At 34.1% G+C, this 18,437-nt stretch overlaps 1 protein-coding gene across 3 annotated transcripts in view; it reads right to left on the bottom strand.

Moving 5' to 3' along the window:
• Positions 1-18,437, bottom strand: part of LOC129224384 (ankyrin repeat domain-containing protein 16-like) — a 60,510-nt gene that overhangs the window by 27,398 nt on the left and 14,675 nt on the right. For all 3 annotated transcript variants that reach the window (XR_008580686.1, XM_054858826.1, XM_054858827.1), the window contains exons 5-6: positions 9,341-9,489; positions 3,342-3,500 (exon numbers count right to left, since the gene is read on the bottom strand). Coding sequence is in view for 2 of the 3 variants with exons in the window: in XM_054858826.1 (XP_054714801.1) it covers positions 3,342-3,500; positions 9,341-9,489 (308 nt within the window). In the remaining variant the exon portion in view is untranslated. The remainder of the gene's footprint in view (positions 1-3,341; positions 3,501-9,340; positions 9,490-18,437) is intronic.

Below are 18,437 nucleotides of genomic sequence, written 5' to 3'. Positions count from 1 at the left end.
ATCTCAATTTAAGAGAACGAGGGCTCTAAAGTGCAAGGCAGATGTTCTGGTTAGGTGGCCAACTGAATGCAGAACCCCCAGGTTTTAGTTCCCAAGCACACTTGGCACAGCAGAATTGACTGTGCCCAATACAGGAATCAAACCCATATCTGCGCCTTGGAAGCACAAAGCACTATCACTGAACCTCTGAACTTGTTTAAAACCACTGTGTTGTTGATAATATTCCGTGATTAAAGTCAAATAGTATACAGTTTAGTGGAAAATAATATTTATAAAAAACTATTTTAACTACTATAATGCACTATTATTTTCGTTTGCTATTTTCCTTCCTTTTCTTTTTGCAAAACAATTTCTAATAATAATAATAATATTCTAGTTTCAATATTATTCAATTTCTAATTTCGATAAACACATGTGTATCTATTATACAAATATTACAAAGAGAGAGAGCAGATTTTTGTATGTTTATATGTTTGAGATAAAATCCGGAACCATTGCATCTATTTTAAAAATTCTTTCACTATATTAAAGGTGCATAATTACTGAGTGACACAGGCTATCAATTATGCATAAATGTATTTATACTAATTTTTTAAACCAATAATTTGTCTTCGCTACCAGTTTATATTTCGTACTGCTTTATTCTTATACATGTAAAAACAACCACCGATTGCCCCGCATTGGAAACGAAAGAATGTTTGGAAGTTCTCTTTGAACTAAATGCAGAGGTATGAAAACACGTGTATGAAAGAAAAAGCGTAAGAACTGCAAAAATCTTTACATGTATTTGAGGCTGCAGAGGATATGGTGTATAGCATTCTTTTAGTCTTTGATATTGCAAACCATTTAGAGTCACAGAATGGTTATACTTCAAAATTTATCTTAACGAATTATAACTGAAATTTGCATTTGGGAAAATTAGCTTTTGAATTCAAGTAGTGCAGATAGACAATATTAATACTTTTATCTAAAAGCTGTAATTTTGCATGTACTTAGGGTTATCCTGTAAAGTTTTTTATTCATTCTGAAATTGAAATGAAAAAAATCTGAAAATCCCTTAGTAAATTTAGTTTCAAAAATTCTCAACTCAAAGTGTCATTACACATACTTATCGTACATTCAAAGTTATGAGTTCAAACAATAACGAACAAAGAACATTCAATAGGAAAGAAATTGAATAAGAAGAGGAAATACTATATAAAAGTTATCTGGAAAAATATTCTTCATGATGACGTGATTCATTAAAAAATTTTTTGTGTTCAAGATTCATTTAAAACGATATAGTTATATAATATAACTCACAAATATCCGATTAGAAAGAAATTGCCAAGGAAAAAAAACAGGTTTTTGAAGAAAACGAGTACAAGATGTTGAAAAGCATCCGGGTATTTAGAATGACTGACCTCTCAGTAGTTTATACAATAACCTTTCTACTAGCCAATTGGAATTTTGTCAGTCAGGGATTTATTTAGACCACTTTCTCGGTCCAACTTATCTACAATTTCTTTTGACATTTAAAGGCGCTGCCAAACCAATCAAGCAGCACGTATACAACTCGAACTTACAACTCTTTTACTCAGAGGACAACAAGCCTTGGAAACTAACCTTATTTGGTACATGTAACTTTCTGACTCCCCTTTTAAGCAGATAATTGCTTATAACTATTTCAAGTTTTATGTGAATGTCAACTTTTAGATCCTATAGCTTTACAGCAAACATTTGAAAAAGATCTCTAGTACAACATATTGCAAGGAGAACGTCAGCAGAAATATTATGATCATTGTTTAATGACAAACGATATAAACCAAAGCCTAATTTAAATAAAAAGCAAAACTTGTCAACGAAGCTGAAGCTAAAAACAGTGGTGGTAAAAAAATAATTGCATCACCCGCGCCGCAAAGGAGAGGAATATCATCCCGACTGCACTCAACACACAGTCAAGAATCCCGTATCCCAGATGATTTGGGGATGTATTTCTGATCAAGGAGTTGGTGGGCTTCACTTTGTGCAAGGGACAGTAAACGCTCAGGTGCATATTGGCATTTTGGAGGAAAAATTGCTTCCTACTATCCAAGATCACTTTACTTCAGTTCCAAACGTCATTTTCCAGGATGATTCTGCTCTGTGCCATAGGGCAAAACTGGCAAGTAACAATTTAAAAACCTTTATCCTTCCATTAGACTTAAACTGACATGAGGTTAGGTAATTTTTTTCTCTAAATACACATGCAGGTTCAGAAATGGAAAAATGAGCATGGGGTCAGCAGTTTGCCTTGTCCCAGAAACAGCCCCAATCTACATAAACTATTATCGGATTCTTGCTGTTCAATGTTTATTTCATAAGTTTTGCAGAATTTCACATACATGCATCGTTAATGGGTCGACCAAAACTTCTCACATAATCCCATTGTTGCGAAAATGTGAGGATGATGCAATTTTTTTTACCAGCACTGTAGGAGACTTTTGCATGCCACCGACGACGCCGTGAATAACAAAAACAATTTTCAAAAAAGATTGGTACATGAAAATCAGAAACGCAAATTAATGTTTATCCACATTCCTGGAGGAAATGGAAAAACGTCAGTAAAATCAACACTAACTAAAGCTTGGTCTATAAGCTTTTGCGATGGTTATTCACGAAAATGCCAGGACTTTACTTTGGTGGAAAACCTGACCATTTTACATTTAATTACTTTGAAAATATCCTCCAAATAGATCTGCGTGTTTCACAAGAAAAAAACGGGCAATTGGGAGAATCTCTGAGGGTCTCACTATGAAAGATGAATGTTCGATGAGCCACTGTTCGGCTATAGAAGGCATAGGTAGAATCCTAAAAGGTCACAAAGGTTCAGAGAAAATTATGAGAGGTGTCACCTTTGCATTTGATATATTTGCATTTTTAAATATAGATCGCTTTTTAATTCGAACAAGGTAAAGACGGGCTCTAGCATTTAATAATTTCCTCCACCCCATACCTCTAATTATGCTTAAATAGAAAAAAAATATTGATACAAAAAAAAAAAAAAAAAGCAAAGGAATCTTCCAAAAAGAAACTTTAATGTTATATTCAATAATATACCCCAAAACAAATTACACTACACACCTTCGCAGCAAAATGGAGAGGAATCAAACCATCTGAATTTTGTTGATTAACATTTAAGTCACACTGTGAAATCAGATATTGAATGCAACTTAAGCTTGCAGATTGAGCAGCAAGGTGAAGGACATTTCTCCCTAGAGCATCTATTGATACAAAAAAAAAAAAAAAGCAAAGGAATCTTCCAAAAAGAAACTTTAGTGTTATATTCAATAATATACCCCAAAACAAATTACACTACACACCTTCGCAGCAAAATGGAGAGGAGTCAAACCATCTGAATTTTGTTGATTAACATTTAAGCCACACTGTGAAATCAGATATTGAATGCAACTTAAGCTTGCAGATTGAGCAGCAAGGTGAAGGACATTTCTCCCTAGAGCATCTACTTTCAAAATACTGGCCTGTTTAACAGAAAAAAATAGTATGTATCAATGAGGTTTAAAATGAGATTACAATACATAAATATTCTCACAAATCTTTAGTGTTTTTTTTTTCAAATTAATAATTAATCATAGAACAATCATATCATGAATCCATGAGGTAAACAAACTTATGCATATATGATAACCTCACGGTGTACCCTGGGTAATGTTTTAGATAGCAAAATGTTCTACGCTTTTGACATGTCACTGAAGTTATGTAGCTATTAAAAAAAAAACATGCCCATAAGCACAAGTATTGAAGAAAGGGCTATCTCACTATTCGAAAAGCAACTCTGCACTGGAGATCTCTTTATTGCTAATTATCAAGGTGTGACTAGAAACCTTAAGACCCAACATGGTTTCATACAAAAAGTTGGGAATATTAGAAAAGATTGGGGCTTAGTTGATCAAATACAAGGAATACATCTGCCAATGAACTCCATTATAAGTCTGGAAATGCCTTGATATTGAAACCATTAGAACTAAGTACCCAAAACATAATTGGATGCATGTAAATGCAGATGGGTCATATTGCGATGATTTTGTGTCTGCAGAATCGGGCATTTACTGGAAACTCTTCTCCTTTTATGCCTCTGCAGGAAAATTTGTGAACGATTATCACTCACAAAAAACAGGGCTTCCCATCCGTCTTTTGAAGCTATGCATTTTAGAAAGCATTCATTCAATTATATAAAAATAAACATTCTTTCACATTTTGTAAATGGAAATAAAAGATTGACTGCAGAAAATGACTTTATTTTCAAACATATGACAAAACACTCATACTTGTTACAGCTTTTTAAATGCACAAGTTATCAAAAATGTTTACAAGTTATTCAATAAATTAAACAACGAAATTAATATCCCCAGAGGTTACGTAGGTTTGCACAAAAAAGGTAAAAGCATTAATAATATTCAGGAGGAGATTTTAAATAGTTAGCCAGTAAGTTAGCCAAATTTTAAAAATAATCGCCAAATTAAATTAAAATACACTTGTTTGGCGGAGTTTTTTTTCCCCTAACGGAATTTTTAGCAATCTTGTGACATTTTTGAAGAGAGTTTCTTCTCTGGGTTTTTTAAGTAATTTCCTTTTTGCCAATAATTTTGTCAAATCAGCGGTTGCTTTCCCGAGTTTACGTTTTTGTTGCATTGCGCACAGTAGTACATGTTTAGCGTGGACCTGATATTAATTTAAACTTCTGGTGTAAAGATATTAAAACAGTTCTCAGCAACACACGATATCAATCAAATTAAAATTCAGAATTTCAAATTAAAAATTAGTATTTTAAAAAAGAAAAAGGAAAGCTGGCTCAAATTCCAATTTTCAAACAAACTTACAATTCAAGAAAATTTTCAAACTGGTCAGGAAGCTAATGTACAAGAAAACATATATTTCAGTTTTATTTCAACAGAAAAAGTTCCGAGAACAAGGGTTTCTGTAAAATTTTGAATTAATTACCAAAAGGTTTACAAACCGATGCCAACGCAGCATTGTGACTTCGCTGTCAGGAGATGGCCGACTCTGGTTGAAGAGATGCCCTTCACACTGCGCAGCAGGTCTTAGATGCAGGGCAATTTTTAGTTCGTCAGGATCAAAATTCTAAGGAAAGTGTACCTTAACCTTCATTTTTAAAGGACAGATGCATTGATTTATTGGCAGTAATAGGTCATTCGCTACTTCCCATTCTTCAAAAAATATGAGGGTTGTTACTGCTTTTAAATGCTCTAATCTGTTTTGCAAGAATGCTTTCAACTATGGAGAGATATTTTTTGCAAGCAGGGGCGGCAAATAGGGGGGTCAAGAGGGGCGGTCGCACTCCCAATTTTTTTGAGACGACTGATTAAAAATGAGCAAATTCAATTTACGTAAATCGCAATTCATGAATGTTCATGAAAAAGGAATCTTACTGGTTCTCCGTAATGGTTGATGAAACTCAACACATTTCTAAACATGAGCAAGTGTTTAGAAATGTGTTTAGAAATGAACCAAAAGAAAATTAAAGTTGGCGACTCATATCATTTGCTGGATACAGGATTTATATATGCTAAAATAAAAGAATTAGTGGCATCATCAAGGGAAACAGTCTCCTCACAGAAACTACACTGCTTGACAATTGCTAAGGAACAAGTGATTTATGCAAATTTGTGCCTCAACCAGCTGGCCAATGGAAGTAGATTCAAGTTCAGATGGCGTGGTAGATCAAGACTCGTTATCTGTATAAAAGTCGGTGCATACATGCTCAAGATTCGTACGAAAATTCATGCTGTTTGGTTTTTAATGAAAATAGTGCTAGATGTTAGATTAAAAAAAAGGTTTTTCTCTGAAATTCTGCTTGGTTCTTGAAATAATTAAGAGTAAAATGTCAGCAAGACATCATGTGAGTACCTATGATCGTGGACGAGTAGTTGGATGACTGGAAGCAGGTCAAAGTGTCAGCACTGTGGCTGCTGCAGTGGATGTATCAAAAAGTGCCATCTCCCGGTTAAAGAAGGCCATTGAAGGTGGAAATGTTTTGCAAAAGCATGCTGGGGGTTCGTGGTAGGAACACCACACCTTCAGAGGATCGCTATAGGGCCCTCGTGGAAAAAAGGAACACAAATTTCTTTCCTGGACAGATAGCTGCAAATCTTACAACCACTACCGGTACGCATGTTTCTGCAAGAACCATCTCATGGCGAGTAAATAATGTTGGTTTGTATGCACGGAAGCCCGTACGTTGCATCCAAGTTCAACCACACCTTCATCGAGAGAGATTATGCTGGCGTAAGGAACATGTTGGTTAGGATCGTCAAAACTGGTCTAGAGTGATGTTCTCTGATGAATCTCGTTTCAGCGTGACATGTGATTCTGGTTACCAATTACTGTGCAGAGAGCGTGGAACACGTTACGCGCAAAAATTTGTTTGTTAACGTGATCGGTATGGGCCCAGACGTGATGGTGTGGGCAGGCATCATGCACAATGGCAGAACACCGCTTCACATTTTTGAACAAAAAAGTGTTACATCGCAAATGTATTGCAGAAAAGTTATACTGTACCATGTTTGTCTTTTTAGGAGGGCTGTAGGTTCATACTTTCTCTTTACGGACGACGATACATGACCACACAGGAGCATTGAAGTGTCAGACAGACTGGAAAGTGAAAACATTCTCTGTATGCAGTGGTCTGCTTACTTTCCCGACTTAAATCCAATTAAGTTTGCCTGGGAGGATCTTGGCAGACGTGTTGTGCGATGAACCGTCCCTCCCAGAACAGTACAAGAACTCAAATCCGCCTTTAGAGAGGAGTTTGAAAACATCCCCCAAGCACTCCTCAATAATTAGTGGGGAGTATGGAAAACGTACGTAAAATGTGCATTAGTGTCCCTGGTAATCACACATCATATTAAGGTACTCATGTCTCCATCATTCTGACCTAGGCCATTTTTTTGTGGTTGTTTGAAAACTATCTAAGCAGGATTATTTTTTTATTTTTAAGTTCTTACTTCATTGATGCAGTAATATCTGTATTATTTTGTACTTATAATAAAGGCACATCCTCACTACTAACTATATACTTCGTTCTGTTTCTTTAATCATTACCTATTCTTAACTATTCCAAAAAACGTAATTGTTCCTTAGCAATTGTCAAGCAGTGTAGTTCGCCATTAACTGGCTCCTCATTCTACTGCTTTATTTGATTTGATGATGATGGAAATAAGAGATATACAAATAAATCTGCATTGAAGTCAAAACTGAAAGTAGATTACAGGTAGGCGGTAGGAATCACTCAGAAATCATACTGCAACACCAGCAGTGGTGAGTGATTATATTGATGCTGTAGAAAACCACATTAAGCCAACGCATACTAATTATTCCATGGGCACACTTTGAGTTTGACAGATGCACCAATTCACACGAAAAAATGTTTCTGTTGTGATTTTCAAATGAACGAAGAATTATCATTTTGCTAAAAGAGATATCAGACTTAAAGTAGCAGCAAATAAGATGCAAGTAATTTAAGATTAAGTGAGCAGACCAGACAGAGTTTAATGAATGTTCCTCCAAGCCAATGTATAATTGTTATTGGTACACATTTTTTTCAATTGAAATTAGGGTTGGACTGTAAGCAGACTCCCATTTCTCATCAAGAAAGTATGTGATTAATGCAGTTCATGATTCGCGAATAATAAAAAGGAAAGTCACATCTGAGTGTAATTTCTGATGACACAGACGTTTTTTGCATCTTAGCTCATCGTCCTTATATAAGAACTTGTGCAATTCATTAGGGAACTGAGTTGACCACACTCAGTATATACTCACAGGGTCGACGTATCATTAGCAATAATGAGGTTATAAAGAAACAAGAAAAAAATTTCAAACCACTTAGCATAACATGCTTTAACTGATTATGATACAGTGTCATTTCTTTATTCTATTGGAAAGTCAACTGTCATTCTCCTAAAAAAGCTAAGTTTGTATGAAGACATAATTCATCTAGATGTTCCAATGGCAACAATAGATTTCACATCCAGCATCAAAATTTATTCACAGTTTATATGGCCACTAGCAGGATGAGCTGCGTCCAGAAAATTTGTGGCGTATTACGAAAGGATGATGATCGGAAAGACGCATTTATGTCCAAAACTTAACAGCTTACTATCTACTGAAGCTGGTTTTTATCCTCACGACCTACTTGCACATTACCAAACAATTTTGTAGAAATCAGCTGGTTCACATTTCGCACTGGCTCTCAACCCTCCTAACGAGGGCTTGAAAAATTGAAAGTTTATTGCAGACAGCGAAAGTCCTCCATGACAACTGTCAGCTCCCAAGGAAATGCTCAAGCTCATCTTAATGAAATCAGGTGCCATACTGGATGTAGAAGTATACTGTGCTCAGGCGGAAAATTCTCTATGCCATGTCCTGAATTTTATTCCGCTGAAGAATTTGACTGCATTAATTCTTCGAAACCATCAACTGAAAATAGTGATAGCGATAATGGTTGCAACAATTAAGAAATTACTTTTCATAGAAAATGAAAACACAATATATGCAAAGTCTTCAGACTATCATTTTTCTTTTGTCAATTGATCTTTGTTTCAGCAAACAAATTGCTCCATTATTGTATATGCATGCTGGTTTTATTCGCGTATCCAATTTATAAATATATCTTTCTAGTAAGAGTAATACCTTATTAATCCGGGCTAAAAGGGAATCCAAGTCTTTCAAATTAACGAAATAATGGAATAAACAAAATAACCTATAAATTGTGCCAAGGTTAACAAACAGGCTACTACACGCAGGAAAAATTCTCAACAGCTCTCCAGCTATGTTCCAAAAAGAGGTATGCGGCCTACTAGCCTGGACTATTGGGATGCATTCGGCCATGCTGTGTGTACAGGTTTCCCACCCTCAGCCACTCTCAGAATTGGAAACTGCTCTACAGGAGGAATGGTGATTTCTTGATCCTGTGGTGGTCGATCACCTCATAAAAAGCATGGTTACATGCTGTAAACAGTGTATACAATGAAGGGTGCTCAAATGACCTATTAGTGCCAGTTTTTGTTGTTTGTTTGAATTTAAACACTATTTTGTAAATGACTCCAATATGATGTCATTTTATAATTTATGGACATTTGTTATTGTTTTCATTTCTGTATGTAATTCATTGTTTTATTCATTGCATAAACATATTTGCTACTTCTCTGCCGCGATTATTGTCTATGAAAGCAGAACATATCAATTTTTTGGCATTTTACCTCTCTGTGCTTAACTTTTGGCAGTGAGTGTATATATTTGTGTGTGCATTCTTTAAAAGTTATAAAGCAGATATATTTACTTTCTGTTCTATTAAGAACTGGACAACTAACAAATGATTTGCAGATCCAGCATCCATTAGTGGTGTAGTGCCACAGCAATCTTGCACATCGTTATCACAGTCAGAGTTAGAAGTAATGAGTTTCACAATATCCAAATGCCCATGAAGAGCTGAAATGAAAAGCAAAATTTTCAGTTTTAAAATATGAAAATCATTCAAAAAAACAAAAGAATTATTTCTTTATTCAGGGAATTGCCTCTTTTTTTCATTTAAGTATGGAAAATAATTTTGAATTAAGTTAAGACAGGTAAAGCTACAAGTGATCAAACATTTTTAAAAAAAATTTCAGTAAATAAAGGATGGCTACTCAAGAAAAGTTTTACTCTGATTCCCTACACATCTTCCTTGAAGGACATACTATTTGACCACGAATTGTATGGGAAGGCAAGCATCTGGTTCACTGGCGGAAATGGACGCATTTGATTAATTTTCAGAGATGCCAGTTTTTGCAGATGTATGCAACCCTCTGAATTAAGCAGGGTCACATTCAAATGAGAGTACCAAAATTTTACTTTTCTCCCTCATTAAGATAGACTCGTCTAAACAGGACTGCCAATTCCATATAATCCGTGATCAAACAATAGTAGGAAATGGGGCTCATTGGACCATGGAGTATGTTGGAACGCTGTCAGTAATTTTAAAATCTCAAATTTAAGTAAACAGCACATAGTTATTTTGACGTAAACTGAGGTGTTACATGAGTTTCTAGCTACAAGTGAGATGTGGGATACTATTAATTGATCGAGATACTTAAGATTTGAAAAATGTTATTGATCCAGTCAAACAAAAGAACAGCTTCTTCACACAGCAAGAAAATATTTTACTAGCAATGTTTGGAGATGAAAGATATCACGTACGGCAACTGGCTCTAGGAAGAATAATGGAAGCAAGAGAACTACAGGGTTCATACTCTATTTGGATGAAAAAATTCCATGACTTTTCTAAACTTTTTCATGACTTCATAAAAATTTTCATGACCTTGTTACATGAAGAGAATAGTACTATTTAATATCAAACTCACCTGTTTTTTTGTTTTTTTTTTGGAAATGAGAATTAGCAAAACTGCTACCTGAATGCCACTACCTCATCGAAGCACTTACTTATGATTGAAAAAATATGTGTGAGTGTACACCTAAAAAATTAAACTATTCTTGTTTGTCTTCATCTTATAAATTTAAGTAAAGCAAAAAGACAGTGAATGGAATGCAACGATGCTTGAATGTCTAATATTGTTTTTTTTAATTAACGGGCAGAATGATAATAAATGGGAAAAAGGTTGAATGAGTCATTACTAAGTTTCAATAAATTAGCTTCAAAAGTTGCCTTTTAGTGTTAATAGTGTATTTAATTATCTACATAACTTGACAGTATTTTGGTGCTTTAAAGTATAAAGTCACATTCTTTAGTAAATTAATGTTTTTAAACCAGATATTTATATTTAAAAAAAAAAACATTTAGTAGTGAATAGATCTTCTGATTCTTGTACTTGTTTACTAATTTGCGCATTTTCAAATGCATATAAATTAAGAGATTCAGAATTTTCAGAACATAGTGTTTGATTCCCGACATTGAGCATAGCAGGGGGACACATGAATTAGTTTAGTTGTTGGGCACTACTCTTTTTTCGAGTGTTCAGGTCCCCTATTTCTGTGTTCTGTCGCCTGAATTAAGATCTTAATTTTCTAAAACCTTCGACAAATTGAGATAAACAAGCAAAAATTTAATAATAAAGTTTCTACGAGTGATGGAAAGGAACTTGGATGCAATTGGCTTGTGTTTTTTGAGTGGGCGCGGCAAAATCAAGACCGTGCAAGATCGTTAATACAGAACATAAAATATATGAAGTGTTGAAAATAATGGTAAATTCAAAATGAGTGATGTCCAAGCAGTAAAATCTTATTGCGAAAACAAAAAAAAAAAGATGTGCGGCTGCTATAGAAGTGGATGCAATGAGATTTAAAAAACTCAGATTTATTTTTGGAATCGTTTAAATTTTCAGCTTTAATAGCTTTTATGTGCAATACTGTTGAATCACTCAAGATTTCTAATGCTGTTTTATCTACTGTTACTTTCTTTTTGCCCAGGATATTTTTCCATGACTTTAAATAAATTTTCATGACTTTGAATGAAAATTTCAATTTTCCATGACTTTTCCAGGTCTGAAATTTGCTTATTCTTTTTCCATGACTTTCCATGACCCGTACGAACCCTGGAACTAACAAAATTCTTACAGTCTAGGAGAAAATTTGTTAATCTTATTCTCAACTTTGATGCAAATGACTACACAAACGTTGTTAATTAGCAAGAAATTGAAAAATATGAGCCACCTATTACGAAAAACATTGCAGATTCTGAAATTTTAAATTCAACATCGGAGCAGGAATGTAGTCTTAATATTTCCATTCCTAACTTTCCATGTCATACTTAAGCAACAGAGCGATATGTTAAAACAGTAACAGAATCAGCTAGTTAAGTCTGTGGAGATGACATGGAGAACATGGCTTCATTTTAGCCAAGATTCAGTCATGAGAAAACATGAATACTTTCAATATGAAATTAAAGTTCTCTGTTTAATTTAAATTTACCCAAAGATTTTCTGTTTGAATCTGCAAATATATGTCTCTCTCTCTCTTTCTTTTTTCCAGGGCTGCGGAGTCGGAAGGAAAATAGCCGACTCCGACCCCGGGGTTTCGAAACACCCGACTCCGACTCCAACTCCGACTCCGACTCCGGCTTTTTTATTTATTTATTTTTCAATTCAACCCCTATCCCCCTCATAAGAAGGGAGGAAAACCTCTATACAGAGATTGAAATATTAATTTGTTTCTGATGAAATTTAAGCGCTGTATTTTTTTTGTAAAATTAAGAAGCATACAACGTCAGAAATTGAATTTGAAAATCAAATTGTTCCAATAATTACGATTTTAAAATTGAAATCACATAATCATCCTATTGTTAAAAAAAATTGAAAAGGTTTAACTTGCTCCCCATTAATGTTTAACGAATAGATGTTGATCAAATCGTGTGATTTTCAAAAACGCTTTTTTTGCTAAGTCAAAAAACCTTTATTGAGCGAGGGCGGTCCGCTCCGGCCGAGATCCATCTGGTGGGTGACACCTCAAGTATATTTCAGAGTTTATAAAAACAATACACATACTTTAATTCTGAAAAAAAAAATCCCCAATAAATTTGAAATTATATTTCATCTATAAAATTTCACCGAAAATAAGGCACTATACTTGTATTGAGGGAAAATATGGGGTACATGTACGCTTGGAGAAAATTTTACAGAAAATGCGGCAATATACAGCTTTGTACAAATAGCTTTTCTTTTTCCTATAATTATTCCCTCAATTTTTAATTTTAATTTTACTGGCTGCTTTAGAATTAATCTTGAAATGAAGATTTTAAGATTAACTGCAATTATTTGAGTGTTGTAACCAAGATATTTGTTCTATTTCATACTTTTGTTGAGAATCAAGCTTGTAGATGTTGTCCTTAAATTGAAAAGACAGATATATTTTATCATGTCTTTTAGATTTGTGCCTTTGCACGCCAACACTAAGTTGAATTACAGAACACCGTAAGATACCTCTCGAACTACGGGCTCCAACTTGCTCAAGGGGTACATTCCTTTTACAATTTTATAACTGAGGTCGAAGTAAAAAAAATGTTATTATTGTTGTTTCAAAGTGATTTTAAAAATTTTTATTATTGTTGTTTTAAAGTGATTAAAAAAATATAAAATGTTAGGTAAGAAAACCGTGCTCACAGTTGCTATTATTTCAAGAATGTTGAAAAACAAGCAAACTAGGGAACAGCGTAGGTGGCTATTACAGAAAATTCGATGAACAATCAAGCCAGCTGGTTACTAATGACAGTTGTTTTCTTATTAGTAGGCTTTTATACATGTAATCGAATCAACTGGTAATCAGTTTTTCAAAAAATGCCAGGAGAGTCAGCGAAAATTAAAGAAAAAAAGTAGACCGGAGTCGGAGTCGGAGTCGGCATATTTTCTACCGACTCCGACTCCAACTCCTTTACGCCAAAATCAGTCCGACTCCGACTCTTCGACTCCGACTCCGACTCCACAGCCCTGCTTTTTTCCCCCCAACAGTGTTTTATTTATAAAATATTCGTTATTAAAACAATGCAAAGAAATATTTTTTTTAGGGCTCTTACCTGTAATTGTATTTATCTGAAATCTAAATGTAACATATTATAATGGTTAGGTGTATATTTTAAAATGGGACATGTCTTACATTCAAAATTTGGCATTTGTCTACAAAAAAAAAAAAAAAAACCTTGGTGATATACTAGGTATTTTTAATCACGTTTGTGTTTTAGTTTAAAGAACATATTTATTGGCTTTTTTTTTCACCCTGTGATCAATTAAAAAAGTTACAAAAATTAATGTCTTCGTAATGAAAAATCTTTTTTCTTTTTTGTTCAATTTTCGAATTTCAACTGCCAAGCGGCCAGGGTTGGCTTTTTGCCGGCAGAAACTGGTTTTTGCCCTCCCAGTGGCAGAAACTGGTTGTAACCGGTAAAAACCGGCAGAAACTGGTAGAAACTGGCAAAAACTAGAAAATGTTTTTAATAGTTCTAGTAATTACTTAATGACAGGCAATTAAGTAAAATAAAAAATATAACATCATTTCGTTATTGCAAAAACTTAATATAATAGTTATTTAATAATTAATGTAAAAATATGCTAAATAACAAGACTGACATTTCCAAAGCAAAGTAAAATGTATCATAGTTGAAATTGCTATGTGTTAGAAATTTTAGCCTTGTAAGGTAAGTAACAAATTTTACAGTTTGTTTATAATTATTTTGTTTGCATTCAATGTTAAGTGTAATATATCAAATATTTAAATAAATACAGATTTTTTTTATTTCATTAAACTCTAAAATTCAGGAACTTGTCATTTTACACTTAATATAACTGAATAAAGCTATTCTCAAAGAGCTCCTGCTGCAACAACCTACTGCGCTGATTTAGCGAAAAATGAGCAATAATAGAGCTTGAAACGAAATATGACTGCAAAGTAATATCTTTAGTAACTGATAATGAACACAAGATGGAGTTAATGAGGGAAATTATTGAAGAAGAAATGCTATCTGTTACAACTTATGGGTGTTCAGCTCATTACTTAAATCTTCTTGGACTGGATATCACACCAGATTCTCTCATTAAACATGTGGTTTCAGTCCAGAAATATTTCAGAAACCATCACAGGCAAGGAGCTTGGCTAAAGGAGTACCCAAAAGCTGTGAAACCACATATAACTTGTAATACACGGTGGAACAGCCAGGTGGACTGCTTCGAGTCGTTTACGAAGAATCGCCCATATTATTTACAAATACTAGAAGAACATGAAGATGATATTCATGACAAAGGTATTGTTCAGATTATAAATAATCAGATGATTCACAAAGAAGTTAAACACTTGCTGCTTCAGATAAAACCTGTTGCTATTGCTCTGGATTCAGTTCAAAAAGAGAACTGCTCAATTGCAGATGCTTGCGATGTTTGGATTCGTTTAACAGAAGACGCTCTTATGTGTGCTTTTGAGAAGGAAGTGATGCATAGATTTAATCAAGCAGTTACTGATAACCATTTACTCGCCTATATGCTCCATCCAAAGTATTTGGGAGTAAATTTATCATGTAATCAAGAAGAACGTGCCCGAACTTTACTCGCAAATATTAACCCTGATTATGTACCTTATACCATAGCTTTACAAAACAAATTGGCCCCTTTTCCCGAAACCTATTTTTCCAATCAAGTTGTAACAACTACTCCAGCTACCGCATGGTGGTTCAATTTGAAAAAATGTGCTATAGATGAAAGTTTTGTGAATCTTGCTTGTTCTTTGATGATAATGCCAGCTAGTTCTGCTGGGATTGAAAGAATCTTCTCAAATTTCTCCTTTGTGCACAACAAATTGAGAAATTGTTTGGGTTTAGAAACAGCGCCAAAACTTGTATTTTGTTACAGGCTGCTGCAGTGTGAAAACAATGTAAAACTTGATTTTGAATGGCAATAGTGCTGTAAATAAATTGTATTTTGGTTAATATTTAATTATTTTTCTTATACATTTTCTATTGTATGTCAGGAATTGCATTTATGTCATTTTTGAGTTTCTGCCATAAATGTGGCAGAAAGGGGTTTTTGCCATGCCGGTTTTAACCGGTTTCTACCAGTGGTTTTTACCGCCTCGGCAGAAACCTGCCAACCCTGCAAGCGGCACATGAAAATTTTATCAGACTGTAATGTAATTTTACATTTAGGAATTTCACCCTATTGGGTACCTTTTTTCTTCTTGGTCGATTTGAAAATTCATTAAAAATTAATGTATTCATAAGGAAACAGAAATGCATTTTTGGGCTCAATTCACAAACTTTGACCGCCTTGAGAAGTATGAAGATTTTATCCAACCAATTTGAAATTTCACATGTAATTGTTTAGTCCTAGTGGACAACTTTTCTTCCTGACTGATTTGAAATTCAAAAAAAAAAAAAAAAAAAAAAATCGATCCACCCTAATGTACATTATTGCTCATTAATTTTAAAACACTTGCGAAAAAATTTAAAAGTGTGCAAAGAGTGTTGTTTACACAATGATAGTATTTTTGCGGTAAAACACATTTGCAGGACTAATTGCAATCACATTTTGCTGGGATTAATGAATTATTTGCTCAGAGGCGTAGCTAGACCCGACTTTCGGGGGGGGGGGGGGGGTCTTCTTTTATATATATATATATATATATATATATATGTGTGTGTGTGTGTGTGTGAGTTTGTATGTAAATTTTTTTAGTATTAAAAAAAATAAGAGGGAGGTGAATCTTACATACTTTGGAATGGCGTGCCCCAATTCCAATACTTGTGTCAAACAAAACAAAAGCAAAGAATTTTTTATTTTTTTAATGTTATGGAAAATTCACCTTTTTTTCTTTTCCCTCCATTTAATTTAAAGTTAAATTTTCTAGCAACTTCTTGTCAAAACCAGTCTATCGAAATCAGGGGGAAATCAAACATCTGATGAGCGTGTTCCATTCATTTCAGTGTGACTGCTTAATTTAGAGGCTAACACACATCTACAAAAGCTGGCATCCCTAAAAGCTAATAGATACTTCCATTTCCGCCTGTAAACTGTATGTTTGACTTTCAATCTCATCGGTGGTCAGACTATAAAGATATTATATTTATGAAGATATATCTATAAAGATATTTATTTTTAATTTTATTAGTTGCTTTAGAATTTACATAAATATCTATTTGAGAGAGCAACAGCAATTTTCGGGTATTATAAAAAGTAGTCTTTTATTTTCTACTTTTTAATCCGAACCAAGCTAATAGAAATAATCTAGATTCATCTCGTTTTTAAACATTTTATTCATGTAATGCTATGCAGTTTTTCTTTTGAATTAAAATAAAATTACCTTCAGAAGGGTCCGATGGGACTAACGCTGCTTTGCAGACTGTACTTCGTTTTCTTCAGACGACGTTAACTTTCTCTTTTTAGTGCAATCCTTTTTGTCATTTTAATTTTTTTCTTTGAGTTGAAAAAAGCTTGTTATCGGTCTTGTTCGTTTCATTATGCAGCAACTTTCACTTAGAATGTACTACTTTAAACAGACTGTACATTTCCAAAAGAATACGCAGTAAATACTGGCTGAAGAATCAATGTGATTGAAATGGATACTCTGGTTAGCAAAGGTTGTTATGACTATGACCTATGACACACACGAGACCAGACTAACAAAAACCTCTATCGTCTCGAATTCCGGTTATGCTATCATTTTCGGATTCGAAGCCCAATGATCTTCAAAGCAGCAAACAAAAACATGTTCTTCAATTCAGAAACAGAGGAATTGTCTTCAACAGCTGAGGAGGCAGTAAATGCGTTCCACGAATAGTCTTAACAGGAAGATTAACCAAAGAACAGTCGTTTCGCGCACTTTCTTGGAAGAAGAGTTAAGGGGTGAAATTCACAGGTTTGGCATGTTAAGATGAACATTAAAGTTCATGGTTAAAGGTCATTCAAGTCAAAAGCCATTTCGCTCTGTTATCCGGATTAGTACTGTTCTTTGGTTGCTCTCTTTCTTAAAATTGTGATTCCTTAGAAAACCGAAATGATAGGAGTGAAAAGAAAGTATAAGGTTTTTTTTCAAGTGATGAAAAAAGGAAAATCGTAGACTACTGGCTAAGTTAGATTTGCTGCAATTGCTAACCTCAAAAGGATAAATAATGAATCCAAAAAAAAATCAGGGTCCAAAAAGCAATAAAAGACTTTTCTTGAAAAAGATATGCTTAAAGTTTCTTTTACTGTCAAAATGATTCCTTAAACTCACAATAAAGCACTTAATAATGTAATATAGAATAAATACCTAACAAAACTAATAAAGAGGAATTTTAATCAAGAGCCCATATTGTCTTTAGCATCGATTTCAAATTTTCACCATCATCTTTCAAATTTCTATAAAAAGTTTCTTAAAGCCTCCATAATTCAAAACCTCTTTACCTCGATTTTTTTTAATGTGAAATTCGAAATATACAGATTCGACTGTATGCAATATTCCCACTGCAGGACTCATAAAATTAAACATATTTAACAATTTGCAGAATCTATGACAAAGAAAGGCTGCCTATACGTGGATTTAACAAACAATCTCATTTCTAAAGCGAAGTGTCAAATTTCACTCAATTATCAAAAAATTGTCGCAGCAGAGGGAGGCGTCTTTATACTTGAGGGTCACTCATGGAGCAGATTTTCAATGGCATTGGGGGGGGGGGGGAGCGAAGTGAATTTTTAACCTTTGTTACACAGAAAAAAGTCATAGTGATTTTTTTTCTTTCTCTTCCCTCTTCTTTTTCTCTTTTTTTTGAAACTAACGTTTCGGGGGGGGGGGGGTTGTCCCCAAACCCCCCCCCTTAGTTACGCCCCTGTATTTGCTGTCAGTTACTTCGCACAAGGAAAAAAAGTGGAAAATGCAATACTTTGGAGAGCATGGAATAAAGCAATAAATACACAAATTCCATAATTAAT

The sequence above is a fragment of the Uloborus diversus genome, chromosome 6, assembly GCF_026930045.1.
Source record: "Uloborus diversus isolate 005 chromosome 6, Udiv.v.3.1, whole genome shotgun sequence".
Classification (NCBI taxonomy): domain Eukaryota; kingdom Metazoa; phylum Arthropoda; class Arachnida; order Araneae; family Uloboridae; genus Uloborus; species Uloborus diversus.
Note: the sequence above shows the minus strand (reverse complement) of the source record. Positions and strands in the feature narration are given on the sequence as shown.